This window comes from Pituophis catenifer, unplaced genomic scaffold (genome assembly GCF_029215685.1).
Source record: "Pituophis catenifer annectens isolate HBS135680 unplaced genomic scaffold, rPitCat1.0.hap2 SCAF_2, whole genome shotgun sequence".
NCBI classification, from domain to species: Eukaryota; Metazoa; Chordata; class Lepidosauria; order Squamata; family Colubridae; genus Pituophis; species Pituophis catenifer.
The window spans coordinates 168,718,186-168,741,665 of NW_027256882.1; the positions used below are offsets into that span (position 1 = coordinate 168,718,186).

Here is a 23,480-nt window from a genome sequence, read left to right on the forward strand (position 1 = left end):
TGAAAATAATTTGTTTACTGAGAAAGTCATTTCTCTTTCATTTGCTGCAGAAAGATGGAAACAAATTGTATTTGGTCAGGTTTAAGGTTGATAATCATGATTGCATTTTATGAAATACGTTCACTACGACAAAATAGATCTAATTTTTATGGTTAGGGGAAAAATACATTGTCAATCAATTTCATTCGTTGTTTTTTTTAAGGAACTAGTATTTGAAACTGTATATATGCCTATAATGACTTTTGCTTAATATTGTATGTCCAGTCATTGTGGCCTGTTCAATATTGCTTAGAACAGTACTGTATGTGAAAAACAATAGTACTATAGACAGGCTAGCCAGGAGGGGGAAAAAAATCCAAAAGGCACCTGAAATCTTCTCCACCAGAAGATTTACCAAATAAGTGTGCATGTTCAGGCTTTCAAGTTTCAATGTTTTCTTCATTAATCAAAGTGATTAAAAATCTGGGGGGACAAAAGGAGGGGGATTGAAGTGAAAGCTAGATCTACACTGTGCACGTTAAGCCCAATTTGATTTTACCTTCTGCTCATTTTTCTTATTTGGAATTATCTTGCCTGATAAAGAATTCTTGAACGCTTGAACTTGTGCAACTAGTTTGTAAATTTTCAGTCGCTGTCATAAAAATATTGCCTCAAGAGGAGTTTGGGCCTTTCTGGTGCCCATTATCTCCTGTTAACAGCTGGCCATTCTCTTTTGGTCTTCCTTAAGCCCATATGTCTTTCTGATAAGAAACCTACGTTAAAGTTCTGCTTCCTTCCGATCTGCGAAAGGAAGAAAATTCATGCGGGTCACGCTCAGAAACACTGCCTCTCACAGACCCGACATTTGGGCTGCTACTTGGTAAAAAGAAAACAAGGGAATGGGGGGGTCTGACTAAATGATCTTCTTGAGATTTTTCCAGTTGTTAGACTGGACACACATTTGCAAATTGGACACAGTTGTCTGCTACCCCTAATTCAGGGACCAGTTCCACAGTCTTGCAAATTCTCCTTGACCAAAGGCATTTCTCCTTGCTAATATTTCAAGTGACTCACATCTTGCGCAACTATATCATCCCACACAAATGTAAAAAAAAAAAAAAAAAAGGTAAACCCACCGGCTATTAGTGATGGATAGAGGTGCCACTCAGCATGATGGCTTCCTTATTTCTGGCCTCTGGGAATCAGTATATCTGTTAATTAGATACCATGGGAAGGTTGCCATTTCACTTGGCCATCCTGCCAGGTAAAAGGGGGTCATGGAAATGAGGAAGGGAGTTGTGGGCACTGGAGAATCAGCTTTATTATACAGTCCCTGAGCTGGCACTTTGTGGGTAAATGTTGCTACCCTTTTCCACTAGGAGACTGCAATTCAACAGGGAGAGCACAGTAGAGGAAAATTCTTCACAAGTTGAGTCTCTGTTGTGAATCCCTTAAAACACCCCACCCCGGAGATATTATGCTTTTTTAATTATTTTAGAGTATGAGAAAAGATGAAGCCTTGAAGAGGCTGCCCCAATCAGGTAGAAATGCATTATCCCAAAGGTCCAGCAACTGGACTTTCTGGTTTTTATTTGAAGACGTTTCGCTCAGAGCTGTGGAGTCGGGAGATAAATGTTCCGACTCCGACTCCGACTCCTCAGTTTTTTGTACTTCCGACTCCGACTCCGACTCCGACTCCCCGACTCCGACTCCTCTGTATTAATATGCGAATGTATTTTATACATTCCTTGAAGGAAAGAAAGGCAACATACATGTCATTACCACAGGACTACTGGCTGGGAAGCCAACAGTCTACTGTATTGAACAGTTTAAGCAAAAGACAAACACAATGAAAACAACAAAGTTTTATTAATTTTTTTTTATTAATTTAATTAATCAAGTTGCTGGATAGTAGCAGCAGGCATAAACATCAGGAACAGGAACTTTACCAGTTCAAAAATACAAACCACATTATTTGGTTGTTTTAGAACAAAAACAAAGCTTATCTATATGAACCAAAAACAAAATCTGTAAAACCTAGAAATGGTTTATATTAATCTTGAAATGTAGTTATAGGCTTAGCAAATGCAAATCAATTCAATGTAGAGTTCTAAGGAAGAGAATTGCCTCTGCCAGATCCTCTTTCATAGAGGCTCTTAAGTCAGACTTTATTATTTTTAGGGCTGAAAATAATCTTTCGACACTGACTTGGGTGGGTGGCATTGCAGTAACTATTCTGGCCACATCACTAACGATCTCTGGATAAACAAGGATGGCTTCTTCGACAGTAAGTTTTGATGAGCGATCATACTTTTCAACTTCTTTTAGTGCTTTATAAAACTCCTGTTGGAATTTTTTTATTTGGACATTTACTGGTTCTGTAACGCTTATGCGACGTCGCTTTCCTTTAGCAACTTCCATTTTGTCTAAGAAGGAATCAAAGTCTAATTCTTCGTTTGAAGAAGATGATTCTGAGTTACCACTATTGCTTAAAAGAACTCCATCCTCCTGTGGAGGTATTTCAGGTCGTAATCCCTTCATGCGAACTGCTACATCATAGAGGGCCTTTTTCCCAGTAGCAATCTGTTTACTGTTCAATAAAAGTCGGCTCATTGGGTCGACATAAATAGCCGCTAACAAGATTTCATTTTCCAGCAAAAGACTCTCTCTTTTCATCATTGAAGATGCAATGCCCTCAGCTATTAACCCTCCATTTTTGTTCAGGCGATATAACAGGCTCTTCCATTCCAAGAGGAATTTACCCGGGGTTAGATCATCACATTGCAACCTCTTGGTGACAGTGAAGGGGTGAGAAAGAAGGTTCTCCAGCTCTTTTGTTTGTGTCCACTGGCTTGCAGTTAATGCAAGATTTTCATTGTCCATTTCTGCTATGAAGTCTTTAAGTTCAAGCAAACGCTTCACCATTAAATAAGTGCTTCCCCAGCGAGTTGTTTGATCCAAAATGGCTCCTTTTCCTGCACGTCTTTTCAAAATTGCATCTGTTTTTGGGGCCCTGGCTGCAACAGTTACTTGCCGTAATTTGCCAATTAATGTAGCTGCATGGCGATCTTTTAATCCATCTCTTATGGCAAGTTGCAGTGTATGAACAGCACATCGCATATGATGAATAGTAGCAAGCTTCAATGCTTCTTCAACAAAGTTGTCTAAAAAAATGTCAGCATTCTCTTCAGTTTCTAAACTTTCTCTAATACTTGCAGAGCTGTCTTCCTCTAAGTCTAATATCTGTTTGATACCTTCTTCATCTGCCTTCATCTTCTCAATTGTGCTCAACATGTTAGAAGCGTTATCTGTCACAACACATAAAATCTGTTCCTTTTTAATTTCAAAATCTTCTAGAACACCCTCCACTAACTTCTGAAGGTAATCACTGGTGTGATGTGCCTGAGTGTCCTTTACTCCGAGGGTCCGTGTTATTGTTTTGTTATTTTCATCCACAAATCTAACATTAATAGCGAAATAATTGACTCTGTGACGTGTGCATGCATCCATTTTAAGGAAGACAAAATGTCCTTTCATAACTTTCTGTAGTTCTTCCTTTTTACATTTGGCCTCCTCAATTATAAGTTTCCTTATACTTTCTCTTTCCAGAGAAACACCAAGTTTTTTTGCCATTTCTCCATTTAGGCCTAAAAAGGCTGTCTGTGAAAAGAAGGATAGTGGTACACTATTCTTTACTACCATTTCAATAATGTGGTGTTTGAATTTTTCTGGTGTCATCCTTATGGTAACTTTGTCAGATATAAAGAATTTTCTTATTTGTGATTGTTCTCCAGTAGATTTCTGAACGTTTTTTGTCACAGAAGTAGATGCAATGTTTTCATTGCTATCTTTCTCATTCACGGCTTCTAACACTTTGGGATGAAAACGCTGTAAGTGTCTTTTCAAATTTGATGCTCTTGTAGGTGCATTTTTATCAGGCCCACTGAAACTGCTAATTTTTGCATCACATTGTTTTTCACCATCATCATCTTTTCTAATACATTGGCACACGTAATGTTTTCCATCACTTGATAATGCAAAGTGCTCATAAACAGTAGACTTTGTTGTGTTTGTTGTTAGCAGTCTTTTTGCCATTGTTTAGGATGCCTCTTTCCCTAAAATATAAAATATGTTATACTAACTGGCATATAATTAGATTTTTAATATCAACATACACAGTCTTGTAAGTTGTACGTACATACAAACAAATAAGCTATATATCCCAGCACTAAACCTAGACATGATTTGTCCTATACAATATAAACACTTACAGTTGAATCCAAGAAGCTGTTCCACCAAGTTCTTCTAAGCCAGTGGTTCTCAACCTTCCTAATGCCGCGACCCTTTAATACAGTTCCTCATGTTGTGGTGACCCCCAACCAGGGGTGGGTTCTAAATTTTTTTACTACCGGTTCTGTGGGCGTGGCTTATTTTGTGGGCATGGCTTGGAGGTTATGTGACTGGGTGGGTGTGGCTAGCTGGTCATGTGACCGGGTGGCCATAGCTATGTGTATAGAGGGCTGAAAAAAGTCATTTCTGACAGGTCCTCGCACTTTTGACTGGTCCTCACACTTATGACCATCCTCACATTTATGCCCGTGCAGCATTTTTAACAACCATGTCACTCATTTCACAACTGCTTCTCTTCACCATGGTGACAAGATAGGGCAAAAACGTAAAATGTGAGGACAGTCGTAAGTTCGAGGACTGGTCAAAAGGGAGAGGACCAGTCAGAAATAACTTTTTCAGCCCTCTGAGTAGTCCATATACATAAAAGGATACAGCAATAGAGAGGGATGAAGGAAGGGAAGGGAAATTAGAGTAGGAGTGAGGGTAAGAGAGGGAGGAAGAGAGGAGGAGAAGGAGAAAGGAAGAGGAAGTAGGGAGGAGAAGAAGAGGGTGAGGAAGAGAAAGTAAGAAGGAAAGAAAAGAGAGAGGTGGTAGGTTTGAGGAGAAAGATTGCTGTACAATAAAAAAGATGAAAGGGAAGAAAGCCAACCCCAAACAAATATAAAGATATTAAGATAAAGAATGAATTGTTAAACTTTAAAGAATAAAAGAGAACAAATATGAATAAATAACAATAATTAGAAACACACATACAAACATACAATGTATTTTCTTTGAACAGAGTATTTGGCCGGTTCATAAATTTAAACAGTGTTTAGTCATTTCAATTAAATTTACAATTTCTATATTTCCTTTTTGCCATATTTATTCCTCATCTATTTTTGTAAAAAACCAATATTACCCTTCATCCTCATCTCTAATCTTAATCAAATTCAATTTTTGAATCTAAATTTAGTAGGAGTCGGAGTCGGAGTCGGTGCATTGTTTGCCGACTCCGACTCCGACTCCAGGTACCCAAAATTTCCTCCGACTCCGACTCCTCGACTCCGACTCCGACTCCGACTCCACAGCACTGGTTTCGCTTCTCATCCAAGAAGCTTCTTCAGCTCTGACTAGATGGTGGGGAATGAAAGATTTATATTCCTTGCAGACAGCTGGTGATTTGGATTTTTTTTTAGAGAATTGTTGAGGCCACCTGGAGGTTTATCTGTGTCTTCAGGGTCCCCTGAGTGGTGCAAATGGGTGTGGAGCCTTCTTGGAGCTGAAAGGACTGTGTTGTAGAACACCAGATAGATGATGTCTATTGTCCCTCTGTTGAGAGAGAGCTGTTCAATTTTGACATAGATGGCCTTTTTGACCCCTGTTTCAAACCAGTGATTCTCTATGTCCAAAATTTAGACTTTGCTGTCTTCAAAAGAGTGGCCTTTGTTTTTTTAAATGCAGATGGGCTGCTGAATCTTATCATGAAGGGTTTGTTCTCCTATATTGTGCCACTTCATAAACGCAAACCATCCAGTCAGAGCTGAAGATGCTTCTTGGATGAGAAGCGAAACATCTTCATAGAAAAACCAGAAAGTCCAGTTGCCTCTTGAAAAAAAAAGCACCTTTGGGACAACCATGACCTGGATGACTGAGAAGCTCCAGAGACATTTAGAAATGCATTAGTTTTTAACTGATTAAATTTACATATCACACAAACGGGAAAGCGTTTTTATGGGGGTTCTGAGAAGAAGATGAATGGGGTTTTTTTTCTGCAGAATTTACAACGTTTTAAATATTCTTTGTTTAAAGGAAGGTGATTTTCAATATTTTAATCACACCTGTGAAAAATGTGCATGCCTTGAACCTTTTAAGCTAATTAAAAAGAAAAAAGGCACATGCTTTGATCTTCGTGAGCTGTGGAGTTTGCTGATTGCCGAATATAGATAGTGCTCAACTTACGACCACAACTGAGCCCAAAATTTATGTTGCTAAGTGAGACACTTGTTAGGTTAATTTGCCCCATTTTACGACTTTTCTTGCCACCGTTAAGTGGATCACTGTAGTTGTTAGGTTAAAAACCCAGTTTATTAAGTGAATCTGGCTTCCCCATTGACTTTGCTCGTCAGAAGCTTGCCAAAAAGATCATATGACCGTCATAAATATGAGTCAGTTGCTAAGTATCTAAATTTTGATCACATGACCATGAGGATGCTGCAACTGTTGTGAGTGTGAAAAATGGTCATAACTCACTTTTTTCAGTGCTGTTGTAAGTTTCAACGGTCATTAAATGAACTGTTGTAAGTTGAGGACCACCTGAATGTTTGGAAATGCAGCCTGGTACAGTATTTAACAACTTACCGGGTAGTCATAATCAACCCAGAATGCAAGAAAGCAAGTGAAAGGACTGACAGAGGAAAATCAAGTTGCTCCATTCTTTCTTCACTGGTCAGCTCCATTTCAGTGCTAGTAAGTGCCTTTCACTACTGACCAGATTGAAAATATAGCAGTGGAGAAAAGGGATTTGTTTCTGCATCAGCCTACTTGGTAAAAGTCCATTTTGTTCATTATCTCAAGTGTAGGCAGTAAGGCAGATGACCTTGTCAAGAGATATTCAGAAACTGTTGCCTAGGTAAAAGAGGCTAAGGCATTTTAAAGTCCAAAGCAATGAGGTTACTTTTGGAAATAGCTCAGGCAGGAACATCTCTCAATTTTCTGGATTATAAAAAGGAAGAGGTCAGGGGTAGGATTGAAAAATTTTAGCAACCAGTTCTCTGCCCAGTTGCTGGGTGGGTGTGGCCATGGGGGCATGGCCTACTCAGCCTCCTACACCAGTGGTGGGTTCTAACCGGTGTTACCACCGGTTCTCTTTGCGCACACGCTTTGCTCCGCGCAAGCGTGTTAGGTTTGTAGGCCAGCTGAGGTGCGGCAATCCACTGTGCCGTGCCTATCAGCTGGGCTAAAAAACAAGAAATAAAGGAATAAAGCGGGGGCGGATGGGAGGGCCCAGCTCCCAGTCAAAGAGAACCAGTTAGGTGACATCACATCATCACCACTACCGGCTCAGCTGAACCGGGCCGAACCAGGAGCAACCCACCACTGTCCTACACCATAGGCTCTGGAAGCTTTCCTCAAGCCTCCAGGAGGGCGAAAACAGCCTCCTCCAGGGTCTGGAGGCCAGAAACAAGCCGTTTTCAGACTTCCGGTACTTCCAGTACTTCCGGTAGGCCCGTTTTTCGCTCTCCTCAGGCTCCGGAGGCTTTCCTCAAGCCCCTAGGAGGGCAAAAAACGGCCTCCCTGGGCTCTGGAGGCCCTCTGGAGGCCGGAAATGGGCCCGTTTTCAGACTTCCGGTACTTCCAGTAGGCTTGTTTTTCACCCTCCCAGAGCCTCGGGCCCTGCACTTACCTCGCATCCAAAATGGGCCACGTGGAGACTCCGGGGAGGGGAGGGGAGGGGAGGGGAGGGGAGGGGTGGTCAGGGTCAGCCAGTCTTTGCAACTACCGGTTCGACGAACCAGATTAAAATTAACATTCGGTTCACCCGAACAGGTCCGAACTGGAAGAGGTACAGCACAATCAGACCTGCACGTTTCTCTCCTCATTGATGATACGGTAGCAATCAAAATAGTGTTAGCCTACCAGTGAATTGGTTCCTTGGCCAGGTCTGCTTAGTGGGTAGGGCAGGGTGCACCACTTGTCTGAGCTTGATTGCTAAGCAGTGTTGGGTTTGGTTAATACTATGTGATAAACTATGAAGGCTCTAAGCTAGTCAGGAAAGTTGAACAAAAATAAATATCCAAAAAGGAAGCAGCAGTCAACTTCCATGTTTTGCCTGAACTCAGCTCAATTTGAAGGATGGGGGAAAAAAATAGATGGGGTAGGCAGCTTTTGTTGATGGAGGCTAGGATTGGGGCGTGTGTGTGTTTATGTGCTGTTAAAAGAGCAAGAATTAGTTTTAACCCATTGGTAGATTCTTTGAATGTTTCCAGGAGGGGGAAAAAAATGAAATTAGGCTGCTAGTAGCCAGGCTGAATCTCTTGACACACCCTTGGACTCGAAATGCTTCCTTTCATTCTTTCTTGACGGAAATGTCAAAGTTCTGACTAATGAGCCGTGGTGGCGCAGTGGTTCGAGTGCAGTACTGCAGGCTACTTCTGCTGATCACTGGCTGCCAGCAGTTTGGCAGATCGAATCTCACCAGGCTCAAGGTTGACTCAGCCTTCCATCCTTCCGAGGTGGGTAAAATGAGGACTCAGATTGTTAGGGGGAATATGCTGACTCTGTAAACCACTCAGAGAGGGCTGTAAAGCACTGTGAAGCAGTATATAAGTCTAAGTGCTGTTGCTGTTGCTAACGAACCCAGCCAGTTCAGCACTTTGAGATTCAGCTTTCTCAAAGGACTGTTTTATTGAATACATTATTTCAGCATGAATGAAAATGAAATCAGCTCTAAATATTTTCTGCGGTTTCAGTATAATTAAAGAATAGATAATTCCCTCCCTCATGATCACAGGTCATATTGTCCAATTAGGTGTCCTGGCATCTCCTTGGCAACTCCCTTCAGTCTCTGGCCAGCACCTATTGAGATGACCTTGGTTCCCACGGGATGGTTTGTTGTTGTCGTCTGGGCTGACATTCCAGACTCCTCCCCCCCTCCCAACACTGTGTGGCAATCTGAGAAACGGAAAAAATGGCTGTGGCAGGCCTGATCTATTTTGAGGTTGACAAGAAAACTATACGGGCATAAAATTGTCGTCCCTTATTGCTAATCTTATCCTTCATCTCTTTCCTACTAGTCATCTGACTTCCTTCCAAAGTAATGGGGATAAATTTTTATCATCCTTGGTGCCAGGATGGTAAGGGGGAAATACTACTTTTTAATTAAGGGTGATTCATGGGCACGGGATGACATGAAGGCAATATGGTGTGGAAAATTTTTTGGGGAGTTCTATCATATTGATGCAAGTTGGGAAAGGAAGATACCTTTCAGAATATCTCTAGAAAAAAGTGAAAAGTATGAACCTAACTAAATCTTATAATCCTAAGAATTAGGAGTATATCTTGCAGTCTTTACACGTGAGGAAGGTTTTAATGGGAAATGCCCATTTCAATTTACATATGTATTAAATTTATAAAGCTACCCATCTCCCAAAAGGAACTCTTTTGATATAGTCAATTCTCTCAAATATTAAAGGGAATTAACTTGAAATAACGGAAGACAACCCTTACTTACAGAGACCTTCTAATGCAATCAGTGAAGTCAGTCTGACAAAGATTTTAGTTGCTTGAATGGGATCCTGGATTTCAAAACACACACACACACAGAGGCTCTGGAGAAAATATTATGTGTGTGAGAGACAGAGAGCATTTGGCTTCTTGTTTGAATGTTGCTGGGCAGTCCTTCTGGCTTTCAAAGCTATTCGTAAAGCCATGAAAGCCAGCAGCTAGGTAACTTTGGGCCAGTCGCTCTCTCTCAGCCCAACTCACCTCACAGGGTTGTTGTTTAGGGGAAAATAGGTGGAGAAAGATGTGCTAGATATGTTCACCACCTTGAGATATTTTTTAAAATAATAAAGGCAGAATATAATAAACAAACAAACAAACAAACGGCAGATTTAGCATTGGCAGAGGGAAAATGTTTCACACAGCTCAGGACAGGGATAATAAGAGAGACCTTCCTGCCCTTCCCATGGAGTTTTGTCCTATCTAGGAGGGGAAGAGAAATGGAGCTTATCTTCTTCCCCAGGGGAAAGAAAAACAGCTTGGGAAGAGCAACGCTGAGGAGAAAGAAAGCTCATCTAGAAAGCCCTAGTGATTTTCAGAGCGTTTAAGCTGCAGATAATAGATGTGAAACCCTGGGCCTGAAGTTGAGCTCAAGGGAGCAGCTGAGTTTGTTGCTGCTGTACTGTCCTTCCTGCTACCCAGAGATATCGCTGCTTAAGATGTTTAATTCTGTCATTGAGCTCAGCAGCTATCCAAGATGGATAGTTCTGGGAGACTTTGCTTGTCTTCATGTGACAGAATTTGATGCAGCTCTGGAGATGTTGGCTACATGGACCTGACCCAGGGAACTGAGGACTTAATACACACTGATGGTCACATGGCATACGTGGGGCAATTGTGACATGATCTGAAGTTGGTAAACATCATCATCAGAAATATTAGATTTATACTTTATAATAGATGTAATAACAGAAAGCCTGACAGCATTTCCTCTTCCCTCATCTTATATCAAAGAGCTCCAAGGTCAGATAATCTTGAAGTTCTTTCTCACGGATTCCTGTTTTCCTCCTCATATTTTACTAATAGTTGCTGAATATGTACTTCAACACTATTTTTGTGCTGCTCCATAGCATCTGATGGAGAAAGTCGCTTGGTTCCGCTCTGAGTTAAATTCCAACTGGACAGGTCCTGACAAACTGGCCAAGACACAATCTTGTCCTGTTAACTAAGAATTGTTCGTTATGGGATTCTTGAGGAGTTGGAAATGAAATGTTAGTCCAGTCACATGCTTATTAGATATACGTCCCTTGTTTAAGGCTTCATAGGAGGTGACAAGTGCTTGGTTGCCTGTGATGGTAAATTCATCCTTGAAAGAGAGGGTGGTTTTTCCTGCCTTGAAGGAGTCAGAGGCATGCCTCCTCTTCAAAAAGCCATCACTTGACCCAATGGTTCTGGATAAATTTTATCCAGTCTAGCATTCTGTTTTGGGTAAAGGTTGTTAAGAAAGGGGTCAAACCACAGCTTCAGGGTCCCCTTGAGGAGACAGATAATATGGACCATTTTCAGTCAGTTTTCAGGCCAAGGCACAGTACAGACACAGCGTGGAACACCCTTGTTGGTAAAGTGCGAATGGAAATGATAACAGTTGTCTTCATTCTTTTTTTTTTTATTGAAAAAGTTTTTCAAATCCAAATTTTTCCCCCTTTTTTCTCCCCCCCTCCTCCCTAACCCCCTTCACCACCCGTCCCCCTGTGACTTCTTCAAAATAAAATCCAAATTCGTAACAGATTATATAATATTTTACCATCCCCTTACTCCATCCCTCAAATACTGACCCTTTCTTTCTAATAATATTATTACATCCCCCTTTTACCATACATTTCAAAATAACATTCTACTGTAACATTGTATAATAACTTCTGGTTTAGCATAATAACATTATTATAACTCCCAATTTAGCAATAATCTGCCCTTTTTCTCCTCCCCCATACATATATCTATATATTAATATAACATTTCAAAACAACCTTCCACTTTAAAACTATATAATAAATCCTATTTTAACATTTAATCTTTAATGTGTATTAATATAACATTTCAAAACAGCCTTTCCCTAAAAAGCTATATAATAAATCCTAATTTAACATTTATTCAGCTCTATCCATTTCCTCCACTCCCATAAATGTATCTCTTAAACATCTCTTTTCTTAAACTAAACAATCAATAAACTAACCTGTCTCCACCCACTTTCCTACAAAATTACCATACATAACAATTCTTAATATCTTTATTCTTCTGCCCACCCTACTAAAAAAAATATATTCCTTTATATAGATAAAATCAATGACTTTAAACTTATAATCCATATAATATAATATCTTCTTTGATGTCTCTCCACTGGATTGTTAACTCCAACACCCATATTAGGGTAACATAGCATCCTGATTGCAACAGAATGTTCAAAATCCTCAGTTATCATCTGCCCCATCAATAATAAATATCTTCATGTATATAAAAAAGGAAAACAACCACCCGAGTGACATTATATTTGTATTCCATATAATATCTGTAATAGTGGATTTCTTCAGGATTATTAATCCCACCATCATAATGGGGTAACAACCAGATCTTCTGCATGCCCCAGCATAACTCTCTTGCCATATAGCTCAGGATAAGCATGATATATTTATCAAAAAAAAAAAAAAAAAAAAAGTCCAAAATGGATAATTCCAATCCAACAATTTAAGGCCCTTTTCACATCCCAAAATTACAGCATTGCAGAGGTCTGTCACTCTCCTCAGGATAATATTGACCAATACTTCGCCTCAACTATCTTTTCATGTATTCAGTCATCTTTTAAATAACTGGCTTCACTGTTGCTTAATTTAGAATTTTTTGTTTTTGCGAGATCTATTTCTTTTTTTCTTGACTTGTTGTGGGTTTGATCTCCATCCTAATCTCCTTTCTACGAGTTGTATATCGACTGATCGGTTTTCATTCTGATTTATAGCTTGATCTTGTTGGTTTTGCTTTTGTGACTCATATTTCTTTTCTATAAGTTGTGTATCAGCTAATTGATTTCCATGCTTGTCTGTGACTTGATGAATCATCGCATTAGAATCCAATGCCACATCTCTTTTATTTATGGATAATCCAGCTGAGGTATCTAAAGAATCCAAAGACGATTCATCTACAGAGGCCTCTGTGGCTCGATATTTTTCCTTTATTTCCAACTCCTTCTGCTTATCTTGTGTTGTGCATAAAAATGTTGAACTCATTTGGTAAAATTCTTCCGCTTTTTCAACAGTATTTAATTGATATCTTACTCCTTGATATCTCAATATTATACCAGCTGGGGCATCCCACCTAAATAGAATATTTCGTTTTTTAAGCTCTGTCACCAGAAAACCAAATTTCTTTCTTTCCAATAACATCTTAGGTGGTAGCTCTTTGTATATCCAAATCTTTCTTCCAAACAAATGCAGAGTAGAATTAAAAGATTTTTGCACGATATTATTTCTTATTTCTTTGTTTGTAAAATAAATCACCACATCTCTTGGCAATTGCCTTTGCTTTGCAATCCAGGAGTTTATTCTATAAACTCTGTCAATCCTACAAAATACTTCCTCAGGATTAACCTTTAAGATCCCAGCCAGAATTTCAGAAGATATTTTCCTTAAGTCATCTCTGTTGTTTTCCTGTAATCCTCTCAGCCTAATTGCATATTCTGTGAGATTATATTGCATCATTAAAACTTCTTTTTCAATCCGTTGTTTTATATTTTCTGCATTACAAGTCTTATGATCAGCTTCCATTTTAAGTTTTTCTTCTAAGCTATTATCTTGAGTATTTATCAAATCATTTTCAGTTCTTTGTATTTTATTGTCCAAATTATCCTCAATTTCCTCCATTTTAGACTCTAATAAGTCAATATTTGTACCCAACTTCATAACAATTTCTGAAAAACCATTAGTCACTTTTGCAATCTTTCGTTGCAAAGTATCAAACTTTAATTGCACCATTTCTTTAATTTCCTGCTTGAATTTTTCAAAGTTCTGATTCACAATCTCATCCCTTCTTACAATCTCCTCCAAGAGAAATTCAATTATATTAAAATCAGTTTTCTGAGTCTGTAGGTTTAGAACTTGTTCATGTAGTTTATAGATGGGGGAATCCCCCCTCACTACTTGTTTGTCTGGCTTTGTAAGTCTAAACGCCATATTTCCACACAGGCAAACTCTCTTAAAAAAGAAAAGAAAAACAAAGAAAGAGAAAAAAAAGCTTCTTTCCAAACAAGATCAATATCAAATCTCCAGGAAAGAGAAAACACAAAAGTGGAGCTTTTTCTTCAATTGTAGCTAGGAGTATTTATTCCGCTACTTTGTGGCTTAATAAGAAACGGAAGGACTTTCCCTTTTCAGCTTTCCCTGCTCAAACTTCGGCAGTCGCCATTTTAAAAGTTCTTTTTTTACTTTGTTCAATATCCTTTGCTAAATAAGTAAAAATACTTGCGATTTAGGGTCACAGGTCCAGGTCCAGATCTCATCCTCTTTACTTAATCTGTTAGTTTTCTTGAAAAGCTTGTTTTCGTTGCCTTGCTCTGCAAAAAAGCAGAGGTCTCCCAACGCCCGGAGCGAACGGCGAGTGAAATAGGGAGCCTCATCCGCTCGCCCCCAAGAGTAAAAAAAAACTCTGGGGGCTTCGCGGAAAGCTCTACCTACACTCACCTGCTCTATCTCACATTTCCTCCTGGAAATGGAGTTTTTCGAGCCGCCTTTCCATTGTAAAGGCGGCTCTTTACAGGCGATGGGGCTGGCGGTCCCGAGGGACTGTCTGGCAGCGACGAAAAGCAAACCGGAAGCCATTGTCTTCATTCTTCTTGAACTCTTAGTCAGTGTATCAATCATGACATTCTTCTGGACTAGAAGCAGGGCTTGGGAATGAGAGTTATGGTGCTGCTGTGATTGTCTTGCTTCCATTTGGTGTTGACAAGCAGAGAGAGGTCCAGCCAGAGCCTGTGATTTGTGGTTTGCCTTGGGGCTCAATTCAACCTCTACGTGAAACTGCTGGGTCAGGTCAAGAAATGACAAGAGGTCAGGCATCATCAGTATGCTGATGATCCACAGGAGCATGAACAGTTAGAGGTGACTCTTGGTATGCCCGTGTAACACTTCCAGTATTCCAGCTGCATTAGTTATCAATTAACTGATGAATGCAATTCAGGATGCTTGTTATCACTTATGAAACCATTCATGACCTGGTTATCTTCCTGGGACCAGCTTTGTCCTATCATTTCTACCTACCATGTAAAATCCGACACAACTGGCACAGATTATGTTCATCCGTTAAGCAATCTAATATGATGGGACATAGAGAGACATACCTGCTTTTTGGAATGCTCAGAAATTTAAATTCTTCCAACTCATGCAAGCTTTTAAATTATCTACAAAAACCTACTATATTTCTTCCAGCTCTGGGGTAGGTTGGGGTGTGCCCAGCTAGTGTGCAGTATCTCTTTCGTTATATGTTTGTTCCTCCGCTACATTTATTTTTGTTATCTTTATTTGTTTTAGGTACTGTATCTATTTTTAATCTGTACACCACCCAAAGTCAGTGTTGAGTTGGACAGCTTTATAAATCTAAAGTACAAATATATAAAATGTCCACTTCTGATTGTGGTTTCCATCTGAAAATAAATAGGACAAACTTTGATACTATGCTTGGTCTTTAAAACAGGGAGGTAGGTTGTCTTTTGTTTAAGCATGAGTGCACTTTGTAACCCACCAAAATTTCAATGTCTTGTTCTGTGAGGTCTAATAATTTCCTCAACTTGACCAGTATTCTTTTTTGGGAAAGAGTTTAGATCTGCAGTTTACATTTTAATCATTTCAATTAAATCTCATGGTTCTAGTTTTTGTTATCATTGGAAAACTGACTGAAGTTCTGTTATCTTTTCTTTATCTCCATAGCTGGCTTCTGCTAGCATCTCACAGGGAGGGCAAGAAGTTGATCGGATGAAAGCCAAAAACTGGGAGTCCATCTCATTGCTCCTGTACCTGGTAAGTGTCTTAAAGGTTAGGCCATTTTAGGCTATTAGATGTGTGTTTCTTTAATACTGTGCTTCAAATAAATGAGAATCAGATTAGATTGCTTTATTTTTTTCCCAAGGTAATATCTGGAGACAGAAATAAAAACTTCTAAGGTAGAAGTGAGTAACTTGTGACCTGCAAAATGTGTTCAATCATCTCCATCAATTAAAACTAATACAAACAGTGGTGAAGGATGCTGTTTGAGGTGTAGTAGCTAGCAGGCCAGATAGTTCCTATCTCTGTGCTAGAAGCACAAGGTTGTAGAGACCAGGAGTAAAATCTGATCCAACGTTAGAGTAGAGTAGAGTAGAGTAGAGTAGAGTAGAGTAGAGTAGAGTAGAGTAGAGTAGAGTAGAATAGAATAGAATAGAATAGAATAGAATAGAATAGAATAGAATAGAATAGAATAGAATAGAATAGAATAGAATAGAATAGAATTTTATTGTCACTTTAAATGTATACTAATCAGCATACATTAAAATGAAATTTCGTTGCATTCAGTTCTCCAAAGATAACCATTATGTACAATATATACCCACATACTGTATACACACCTGTATGACACAGAGAAACATCACAGTCTAGTTCAGATGTATACATATACATCGCGAGAAAAACGAATCTTGTGAGTTTACCAGACAGATGGCATAGGGAACAAAGCTATTACAGAATCTCATAATCCTGCTAGAAATACTTCAAAACCTCCTTCCAGAGGGGAGCAACAGAAACAGACCGTGAAGTGGGGATGTGGTGCCTCTAATAATTCTTTGAGCTCTAAGCACATAGTGCTTATAAGCAGTTTCCCAAATAATGGGAAACGAGCTTCCTATAATCTTCTTAGCTGTCCTTACCACTGTCTGTATGGACCTTCTATCGGAGGCACTGTTACCAACAAACCAAACGATGCACTTTGTTAAAACGCTCTCAATCGTCCCTCTGTAAAAAGTGGCCAGGACAGAAGGAGAAAGATGTGCTCTTCTCATCTGATGCAGGAAATGAATGCTGGTTTGCACTCTTCACTAAATATAACATATGAAGAAGCCAAGTCAAATTGTTAGTTATCTGCACCTCCAGATACCGCTACTTAATGCTATTTACCATCTCCACAGCTGCAGCCTTGATACAAAGTGGAGCATGACTATGCTGGCTCTTTCTAAAATCTGCAATGATCTCCTTTGTTTTGTTAACATTCAAAACCAAAATTATTTTTTTATTAATAACTAACATTATTAGTGGCGCAGTGGTTAAGAGTGCAGTACTGCAGGCTACTTCTGCTGACTGCCGGCTGACTGCACTTTGGCAATTAAAATCTCACCAGGCTCAAGGTTGACTCAGCCTTCCATCCTTCCAAGGTGGGTAAAATGAGGACCCAGATTGTTGGGGGCAATAGGCTGACTCTGTAAACCGCTTAGAGAGGGCTGTAAAACACTGTAAAGCGGTATATAAGTCTAAGTGCTATTGCTATTATTCTAAGAAATATCATCAAATCCACCATGGTTGGTTGGTTGTTTTTCCTCTTCCCTCCGTCTTTCCTTTTGCATCATGTCTGTGAAAGTGTCGTCTTTCTAAAACTCTTAGAAAAGCTGTGAAACTTTAGAGGACATTAATAATCATGAAAAATATTGTTGAGAAATATCTGTGCTGATCAGATCACTTTGCTTGGAGCTTGCTGGTGGCACCCACATTGAAAGCCAACACGGTAATACACATGTTCCAAATTAAAGGACCAGAGGACCGCTGATTAACTGATTGATAATTTTGTGCCATCAAGTTGTTTTCGAGTCCTATCAACCACATAGATTCAAAGCTCAGAGAATCACATATCTTCATATTTCTATGTAACGATTTGTCTGTGTATACATGCAGTAATTGGCTATGTGTAAACAGATATTTAAGGTTGCAACATTTCAACTTCCTTTCTTTAGTAATCCCTGAGGGAAGATACAAGAACTTCCTGATCAATGAAAGACTCTGCTCATGTGGGAATGTTATGTTAGAAAAGCTAGTCCATATTCTAACCTCTCCTTTATAGGGATATTCGCTGAATCTAGATAACAGCCTCCTAATACAAAACATCCCATTTGTACCCAATGTATTATATGTACATTATCTACTTGAAGATAAAGAGTTTAATATGGCAGGGGAAGTAACCTAATTTTATTTGGCAGCCTGCCAGATACAGCTGCTATAAGGAGGAACATAAATCAAGACAGATAAGAATTACTGCTTTTTGTATTGTTTTCATGGACGTTTCAATAATTGACATTGACCTGTAACAGTAATAAAGAGACAGATTGTCTGGCTGATAAATCTGGTTATACCTTAAATATTTTAATAATTTAGTAGTGTATTAATATAGCATTTTGGCATTTCAGTAGTTTGGTATATTAGGATTTTAGTTTTTCATTTGTTTAGTAATTTGGTAGAGAGTCTTTTCTTTTTTCCCTTTTTTTCTAGTATTTTAGATAATGTATGAATATGATATTTGAGCTTGTTCTGTGTTAATCTGCATCATTTGTTTAGAGGTGTCTTTATGTGTTGTAACTCTTTATGAACTGCACACAGCCTTGATCAGTGACCATAAAACGAGTGATGAATAAAAATCATTGTACTTGAGGAAGGCTACTTTGGAAAGAAATTTGAAGGAGTGTCCTTTAGGCCATTGGTGTGGGTGTGGTTGAATTCAATCACCATAAAGTGATGCACCAAGTGTGCAAGTCTTTGACTTATGACTTTAACTGAGCCTACAGTCCTAAATCATAATGGTTATAAACTGGATCGTCACATGACCGATCCAATTTTATGACTTTTTTTGCAGTGATTGTTAAGTGAATGCTGTGGCTGTTCAGCAAATTTATTGTACACTATGGGTGTTTTTTTCCCCTACCCAGAAACTGGAAAAACATCATAAATCATAGATACGTGACTGTGGGACTCTCCAAATGGCCATAAATTTAGGTTGGTTGCTAAGTGCGAAAAATGTGGTCGTGTGACTGAGGCCCCTCTCCACTCGTTGTAACTTCAGAATTGGTCATAAGAACTTTTTTCGGGGGGGTTCGTCATAACTTGGAATGGTTGCTAAGTGACCAATTGTAAGTCAAGGACTTTCTGTAATGAAAACTGTTGCACCACAGACTGCTGCCCCACTTTCTAAAAAACATTTACCACAGTGGTGGGTTCTAAACTGTTTTACTACCGGTTCTATGGACGTGGCTTATTTTGTGGGCATTGCTTGGAGGTCATGTGACTGGGTGGGCGTGGCTATCTGGTCATGTGACTGGGTGGCCATGGCTATGTGTATAGGGACTACTCAGAGGGCTGAAAAAAGTCATTTCTGACAAGTCCTTGCACTTTTGACTGGTCCTCACACTTATGACCATCCTCACATTTATGCCCGTGCTGTATTCTTAACAACCATGTCACTCATTTCACAACTGTTTCTCTTCACCATGATAGGGCAAAAAACGTAAAATGTGAGGACAGTCGTAAGTTTGAGGACTGGTCAAAAGTGCGAGGACCAGTCAAAAATAACTTTTTCAGCCCTCTGAGTAGTCCATGTTCACAAAAGGACTACCCAGAGGGCTGAAAAAAGTGATTTCTGACAGGTCCTCGCACTTTTGACCGGTCTTCGCACTTATGACTGGTCATCATTTATGCCCATTGTAGCATTCTTAACAACCGTGTCACTCATTTCACAACTGCTTCTCTTCACCATGGTGACAAGATAGGGCAAAAAACGTAAGATGTGAGGACCGTCGTAAGTTGGAGGACTGGTCAAAAGTGCGAGGACCATATCGTCACCGCTACCGGCTTGGCCGAACCGGGAGGAACCCACCAGTGATTTACCATTGTCATAAAGTAGCACAAAATCTGCAGCAAATAAGCCAAGCTACATGACATGACTTGACTTACAATATGAGGAAATAGTTGTTAGATATCAGATCTTTTCGTTTAAAACGAGAGAAACTGATCAATACTTATTATGCATTTTTGGTCATTTTTTTTGGTTGTACTAACATCTCCTCCACCAGATGACAATGATAGAGACATCAAATATCACTCCTTCTTGGGCAGTGGGGGGGTTACTATTACTGGGCTGGACATCTTGGGTTGGTAAAAAAAAGCTGCCCTGGTTGGAAAAGACAACAAAGTGGTCCTTGTAGCAGCTCAGGTGATGCATCTCCATTAGGGGCTCCCTTGGCAGCAGGAGATAGTTATTGATTTTCTTGCTGATGGGAGGAGATGGCTCAGCCAGGTGGGGCTCTGGCTTCCTGGGTGGGATTTGATATTCTTCACTGGCCACATAGCTTTTGCAGCAAAGCAATTTAAATGCAAATATTTCTCCCCTGAGTGTGTGAATGAGTTAGCCTAGCCTGGTATTCACTCATTATCCCAATTGGAGAAGAGGTATAGCTGCTTCATCAGCATCACCTTTGGCAGGGCCCCATTGCTACAGTAACTCCTGCTGATCGTCATCAGATGTGCTGGATGGTCAGCAGTATTCTAATTTCTGCTGTGTCCATGGTGGAGAAAGAATGCTGCAGTCTGTATCATACACAGCCAAAAATCAACAGACAAAGAGATAGAATCTCCTTCCCTAGATACCTTCCGAAAAAGATCAAATAGATATTTTATTTTTTTAAAAAAAACAAAACAAAGCAAAGCAGCCCTTAAAGCTGTGGAATTGTCATAGAAACAAGGAATCGGGAATAAATTTCACAATCCGCCAAGACTGTAGAATAGACAAGAGGTTGCAGTTGTTTGAGATGGACTTCGTTTGGTGTCTGTGGTCCCAACAGATTTTTGCAGTTCTGAAACAGTATTTTAAGAGTGCCACACCTCTTATAAAGCAAATGAATTTGTCTTCTTCAGGAAACAAACTCTGAATGCGAATGTGATATATATATATATATATATATATATTGTTTACAAAGATAGCCTGACTCTTTCCAGAGTCCAGAATAGAATCTGGATATTTTATCAGGCAGGATGCTTGATTCTAACCTGTTGGTCAAGTGGCAGTCTTAGGTAACCCAGTAAATTATTTCTCTGACTTATTTCTGATTTTATGTATCTCTTTCAGCTTGTGGAAGAGTCATCCTTCTTGACCGTTGATATGCTGGAGACCTGCTTCCCTTATGTGCTGCTGCGAAATGCTTACCGTGAAATCTCCCGAAACTCACTTTTGAGTCGTGTCTCTGCACATTGAAAAGCCTTCCCTTCTGGCCATCCATCCGGATTGCCAGATCATAAATGCAGAATTTTTGGATAGGAAGGATAGTGGATGCTTTGGCCAAGCTGTCTCTTTGACCCTTCAACTTATTGTCTAAAGAGAACCAGTCCTAGCTTCTTGAGTGCTTAGCTAACATTTGATGGCCTTTGTTTTGGCCAGTATTACTACTAGTCTGAAATGTATAACGATTTGATGGTTGCCATCAAAGTTTTCTGGGTACTTATTGGTAGAATGTGCTATGTTTCACCAGTTGCGGTTTTTGTGGCCTTTGAAAAATGTCTGCTTGGACTGACCAGCCTCCAAATAAATCCCAAAATGTTCATTCCGGTCACCTGTGGAAAAAAGAAGTCTAAATATTTTTCAGCACACATTAATTCTTTCAATCCACCAATTAGGTTGTAAGCTTCTTAGGATAAGCGCCAATTTTTGTAAATATATATATATATATATTTATATATATTTTGCAAATAAAATTATAAATGAATGATTATAGTAATCACTTCTGGAAAAGAAACAGCCAACAGTCTTGTATTCCAAGTATGTGTCAGAAAATTTAATCAGTCTGATTATTCTTTTTGGGTTTTTTTGTTTTGAAAACAATCATGGGAATTGTCAACAAGGAATAGGGAAGACATTCCTAATATTATCTACCCCTTATGTCCTTCCCAGTCCAAATACCAATTGATGCACTGGCTTGAGATGGAAACTGTAGCCCAAAGCATTAAGACTGAACTAATGATTGGGAATAATAAGTTAGGTTTACACTTGCTAAGCCATGGTTTCTTTAACAAACCACCATAGCTGGATCACACAAAACTAATCTAAAAGCCTTGACAGAAGGATGGCAGGTACCTTGATGATCCTTTAGACATGCTTGATATCTTTGGATAATAATAAACGTGAATCTATCTTCAAATTTCTTCGTCTCTTTCTTCTCCTGGCCTAATAACATCTAGGAAAGCACACAACTTGCCCCACATGATTCTGAGGATGAAGAAAGAACAATATTTGTTCTGTATAACCTGAGAATTCATTGGAATGAACATATACACACACACACTTGGCCACCTTTTAGAAATTCTTATCTAAACGAGAAACAAAATGATCGCAGCCAGACAAAAAAGAATGGAAGGTTAAGCAATTCCAGTTTCATGCTGGCTTCCTCACTGACTTGTGGAAAGCTGGCAGGGAGTATAATAAATCATTTTTTTCTCCTCCTTGGCTGACTTGTGGAACTTCCTGCCACTTTGCTGAAAGGCGGGGGAACAGGTCTCAGCTCCTCTGGAGCCGCCAGTGCTTCACAGTGCTTCATAACAGGGAGTTATGGACCGTGAGGAAAACTGCACCCCCTCTGTCCATTCCAGCATGACCCCAAAGGATGCTTCTCTCCGGGGAGCAAGAGAACACCCCCTACCTCACAGGCATCCCAGTTGAACCCTCATCCTTCCATCCGTGCCCACTGCCCCTAAGAGAATTCATATTTCAGCCTCTGTTTCAAAGCAGCCATTCGTTGTTCACCCTTTGGGACTTACAGCCAGCCATTTGGATGCAGCAGTGGGAGCAGGAGCGATTTCCATCTTCCTGCCGGCTTCCCCACTGACTTTGCTTGTAGGAAGCTGGCAGGCAGCATTGGAAATGACTCCTCGGCTGACCAGTGGAATTAGTCCACTGGTCTAATTTCAGTAAGAGACTTTGCTGAGGGGAGAGGACAATGGAATGACCACATGGACAAAAAAAGCAGTGGGAATGACTTACGGCTTCCCCATTGACTTGTCTTGTCCAAAGCAGCCAATCCCTGCTTGCCTGTTGGACCTTGCCACCAGCTGATTGGATCCAGGGAACAAAGGGTGGGAATATAGCCCAGCCATCTTCCCTTGTGCCATACAGCCTATAGGTTGTTATGAAGCATGATTGAAAGGCATGATGGCATTGAAGTGGCCACGACTTCCTCAAATTTTATTCCCACGGGAGTCCTGGCATTCTTCTGTAAGTTAGCCGATTCAAGTTTACCTTGGTTCAATAATTGTTGCCCTATACTTTCCAATACAGACCCAAGAGTTTTGGTAGTATATAGATATATTGTATACAAATCATTCTTGTTAAAAAAAATTATAAAGATTTTAAAAATTACAGAAACCCCAAAAATAGTAATAAATAGAAATAAATTATAAACGGCAAAAGAAAGGGCGAAGAACAGTGGTGAAATTCAGCCAGCTCTATCTGGATCGTGCGATCCGGTAGCGCCGGCAGCGGGAGGCTCCGCCCACTCACCCAGATGTCATCACGTCCCGTTTTTGACCCTCTCCGCATGTGCAGAAAGCTCTGCACATGTGTGGAGGAGGCGATCGCATTTGCAAACCAATAGCGAAGGTAAGTGAATACCATCCCTCGTGAAGAATAACAAAAAAGCAAGAAAAATATCTCTAAATAAGCAACTTCTGATATTTGCAGTGCTTACAAACAGGCCAATTACCATCTCTTCCCTCTCACTTTGCCTATCATGGTTTCCTTCTTCCCATAAACAAAACTTTTTAACCAATAAATCCCATTGGAATCTATTTTTAAACAATCATTTCAGTAATATCATTATTCTCTATTGCTTAAGACTTTATTGTGTTCTTCCTGTG

General features: G+C 39.7%; 1 protein-coding gene across 1 annotated transcript in view; it reads left to right on the forward strand.

The window, feature by feature from the left end:
* The window catches only part of NCKAP1L (NCK associated protein 1 like), a 100,483-nt gene extending 78,714 nt beyond the window's left edge, over positions 1–21,769 (forward strand). Inside the window, exons 30-31 of the mRNA XM_070934997.1 lie at positions 15,501–15,590; positions 20,704–21,769. Of these exons, the coding sequence (XP_070791098.1) occupies positions 15,501–15,590; positions 20,704–20,829 (216 nt within the window). The 3' untranslated portion in view covers positions 20,830–21,769. The remainder of the gene's footprint in view (positions 1–15,500; positions 15,591–20,703) is intronic.
* Positions 21,770–23,480: the final 1,711 nt, after the last annotated feature.